Below are 4,424 nucleotides of genomic sequence, written 5' to 3'. Positions count from 1 at the left end.
GTAACTAAGGGGAGGAAGTGGGAGGGGAGCTGTTGCATTGTAGTAAACTGTGGTCAATGACATGAGACAAAGTATATGTGATCTGCTGTATGGAAAGTGAATTTGCTTTGTAAATCTTCACCCAAATCACAATTAAAAAAAAAAAAAAAAGATTACAGCTTAAGAAACCCCATGGAGAAGTTCAGTTCTATCACACTGGGATGTTGTGAGTCAGAATCAACATGACTATCCCCAACAACAACAACATTATAAGGAACATGCTCCTTAAGCAAATGGCTAATTCTAGGGAAAGACTAAGACTAGGAATCCAGGCCTGGTGATTTGCTTCTGAAAGTCAGCCAGTAGAAACCCTATGGATCACAACAGATTATTATCTGATATAATGTTGGAAGATGAGGCTCCTAGGTTGGAAGGCATTCAAAACACACAAGGAAGTACAGCACACCAACAATCATGAAGCCGTTGCAGGATGGTCGACATTTTGTTCTGTTGTACCTAGGTTTGCTATTAGTTAGAGCTGACTCTACAGCAACAAACAAGAGAATACAGCAGCACAGACACACCAAACCAAATCCACTGGAGGTGGACGGACTTTTGGAGTCTTCTGAAACTGTCTGTTCCCTCCTTGTGCGTAAGTGATTACACTTTCTTCTCTCTTCTCTCGGTGTGACTAAATGGCTCTGCGCACAGCCCACATTTTGGGTAACACTGTAGGTAGGGTTGCTAGGAGTCCGAATAAACGCCACAGCAAAGCGTTTGTGTTTTATTTAATATACTGTATGTATGAGATTTCAAGATATTGGAGAAAGCATCACTCTGCCTTCACTTTATACCTCAAAAGATTGCGTCTAAATTACCTCGTTATCAACAGAATTCTATTTCACCTCCCTTAGGAAAAAGTTTCACTCTTGAGGCTAGAACTATAAGGCCTCCAGATCTAAAGACCAAACTCCACAGAAAAACTTCCGTGGGGCTGGGGTGCAGCACTGCTCACTTCCAAACTGGGAACTTTGGAAAAGCCACGAAATGAAAAGACCCCACAAGGTTCTGTCCGCACATTCGCTACAAGCACTAGGTCAAGTCCTCGACCCTCCCCAAATCAGTCTCCCTATTTGTACAATGAGGAGAATGTGGATGAACGAAATCGGATCGCTACAGATAGTTACAAGTTGCAATATCTGAAGTACCTGGTGAGAAAAACAAGAACAACAACAAAACTCCCGACAAAATAGTGCACCCCGCCCAAGAGCGGTGCCCGTTTACCCTGCGGCTCCTAACTGCGCGAGTCGCTTGATCACCGAAAGTGAATCAGCAGCGGGCGGGGCGAACCTGGGATGGGCCGCGGCCGGGCAGGGACTGGCGGCCGGGGAAGGCGGAAGGAATCGTCAAAGCCGGTCACTTAGGGCGGAGCGGCTCCCTTTCCTGCTGCTGTGGAGCCCCCCTCGTTCCCCGAGTCCCGCTAGCGCCATGGAGACGGGGTTGCTGTGGTTCTGCAACTGGAGTACACTAGGTGTCTGCGCCGCGCTCAAGCTGCCGCAGATCTCCGCCGTGCTGGCGGCGCGCAGCGTGCGGGGCATCAGCCTCCCGAGTTTACTTCTGGAGCTGGCGGGGTAAGGCTCGGGGCAGTAGGGACAGCTTCCCTTCCTCCCTTGCCTCTTGGTCCGGAAGTTACTTGGAGCCTGGGAGAGAGTCGAGGTCAAGTAAGAAAGGGGCTGGAGGCAGATCCTACGCGCCTGTTTAGCAGCAGTGCGGCTAAGAGTTAACTCGGTAAGCCGTGACAGAGTGCCTCGGCGCTGCAGGTAGCACTTCTCAGGATTGTTCTCCATTCATTGTTTGAAGCCCACTAAGTCCTGTGTGGGAGCTCTGGTAGTAGTGCCTAAGGCACTTGACTGCTAACCAGAAGGCTGGTGGTTCAAACCTATCAGCCACTCCTCGGAAGGAAGATGGGGCAATCTACTTCCGTAGTGATACTGCCTCAGAAACCCAAGGAGGGGTCGCTATGAGTCGGGTCGACTGGGCGGCACATAATAACAAGTCCTGTATATGTAGCTCCGTGCTGTGGTTAAAGCATTCGGCTGCTAACCAAAAGGCCGGCGGTTTGAACCTACCAACCACTCTGTGGGAGAAAGAGGAAGTCTGCGTTCAAAAGGATTTACAACCTTGAAAACCCCATGGAATCTACTCTGCTGGCAGCCCTGTGTGATACTAATTGAGTAAGCATCCCCATTCTGCAGATGAGGGAACTGAGACCTAGAGACATCAGCACTAGCCCATCAGTGACAAAACCAGCCTATAATGAGCCTTGGCAATTTGAGGATCTCATATCCATCATCCTCTAGGGCCTAGGTTTCCTCACCTGTAAAATGAGAGCTTGAGCTATGATCTCTAAGGACCTTCCTAAAGGTTTTAAAAAATTACAAAAAAATTTGGAGGGTGAGGAGAGGCACTTGAATAGGCTCTTGACAAATGGACAAGGGTCAGACAGGTATCTGGGAGCTGAGAGTGTTCAAGGAGTGAGTGTATCAGAAACTCAGAATGGGTGTCCTAACATTTGGTTGGAAAGACTTAAATTAGTAGAAAACACAGTACATGCAATACAGCAGGCTGGCTACTTGTACTGGCACTCTTCCCTTTGCTCCTAGACTGCCCAGTCCCCACTGTTATCACTCCAGGGCTCACTGGAATGGGTTCTTGACTAAAGCACTCCTGGTAAGGGGCAGCCTGGTTGGCTTGACCCAGAGATCCTGGGAGAGAAAGAAGGCAAGAGAGGGAAAGAGGAGACTTGTGGTGTGGAAGGGGTGAGGGGCCCTGCACTGAATACCGCAGGATGGGCAGGAAGATGAGAGGCTGTGCCCAGGCCCTGAAGCTCTGCGCCTAGCTCTGTGGGGCCACCCTGTGCATTTCCATCAGAGAGGCGTTGAGGTGCAGCCAACTGGAGGGTACATAGTCCTCTTGGGTTTGTAAATGACCCTGTGCTGGGAGAGTGCAAGCAGTATGGCAGGGATTGGAGAGTGGAGAGAGGGGGCCTAGTCCGGGATGGGGAAGCAACAGTACATTTTAGATTGGGGCAATAGGTTCCCATGGAAGACAGGAATTAGGGAGTAGGGCAAAGGAAATGAGTGGAGATGGCTCAGTTATTGTGGGGGTCTGGGGTTATGCGGTGGAGGATGAAAGCTGGCTGAGGGAGTATTCCCAAGGGTATGGGAATCCAGGGAGAAAGGCTTGAACTCAGTTCATTGATATGTCTGTGAGCTGGTAAAGATGGGGCTGACTGTGCAACATGAGTAGAAGGACAGATGCTTATAAAGTGGGGACCTGCTGCAGTACACCATCCCAACTCCCCCCATCAACTCCACTGCCTGCATTCCTACCATTTTTGCTCTATTACTTTAACATTATTGCGATCCAGGAACATAGAGTGTCCACCTACATTTTCTGCCTCTGGCATTTAGTGGAAAATTGCTATCCCACCTTTAGTGCATGCTGCCATCTGGTAGGAGCCTTTATAATTGTGTGAATCTAAGGAAATAGGCCTCATCTCACCAACACCAGCACCAGAGACCATTCAGGACATGTGTGTCTCACTAATTTTATCAAACTTCACACTCAAAAGAAAAATCTTTTTTCATTTCATCCAAAATACCTTCCATTACTGAAAACAACAACAACAAAATCAAAGCAGAAAACAATTTAGTCTTGAAAGGTTAAAAACACAGATCCACAGAGGGAACAAAAGAGTGAAAGCTCATTTTAAATCCATTGTCACTAAAACTTTAACAACAACAACAAAAGCATTTCTCCTGACCCAGAGAGACTAAGGGTGGGTTGGTGGATGGGGAGGCTTTCAAAGCAACTGCCATCCCAAGGAGCCTGTCTCAGGGCCTTGCAGTTGCACACCTTCAGGGAAAAGTAGATGCATGGTAGTCTGGCCCTCCTGCCTCTGAGGTTCTGCCCCAGGGTTGAGTAGAAATGCCAAAGTCAGGCGCAGACTTCTGTAAACGGGTTACGTGGTATTAAGGCCAAGCTCTAACGCCAGCCTCTCTATGAAGCCCAGTTGAAAGTGACAAGAGGCTCTACCCACTGAACAGCATTTTATCTGTACCTCAGACAGCAATTTATTATATAAGTACCATTTTGTGAGCATTTTCTTTGTGTTAAACACTGTTTAGACTTATGCATTGCCTTTTTAATCCTCACAACAACCCAGAGAAGTGGAGTAACTCGCCCAAGCTCACAGGCTACAGCAGTGCTGTGATCTTACCTCCATCCTCGTTCTTCCCACTCTGACTCCTCTTTCCATTCCCACACTCACTGGGTTTTTCTAGCTTTTGGAAGGAAGGTTGGGCAATCCTACTTCCATAGTGATACTGCCTCGGAAACCCAAGGAAGGGTCGCTATGAGTCGGGGCCGACTCGACGGCAAAT

At 48.3% G+C, this 4,424-nt stretch overlaps 1 protein-coding gene across 1 annotated transcript in view; it reads left to right on the top strand.

The window, feature by feature from the left end:
- The first annotated feature begins 1,467 nt into the window (after positions 1–1,467).
- Positions 1,468–4,424, top strand: part of SLC66A3 (solute carrier family 66 member 3) — a 21,510-nt gene continuing 18,553 nt past the window's right edge. Inside the window, exon 1 of the mRNA XM_007935087.1 lies at positions 1,468–1,610. Coding sequence (XP_007933278.1) covers positions 1,468–1,610 — 143 coding nt within the window. The remainder of the gene's footprint in view (positions 1,611–4,424) is intronic.

This window comes from Orycteropus afer, unplaced genomic scaffold (genome assembly GCF_000298275.1).
Source record: "Orycteropus afer afer isolate SDZICR_OR568_19922 unplaced genomic scaffold, OryAfe1.0 scaffold00025, whole genome shotgun sequence".
Lineage (NCBI taxonomy): Eukaryota > Metazoa > Chordata > Mammalia > Tubulidentata > Orycteropodidae > Orycteropus > Orycteropus afer.
Note: the sequence above shows the minus strand (reverse complement) of the source record. Positions and strands in the feature narration are given on the sequence as shown.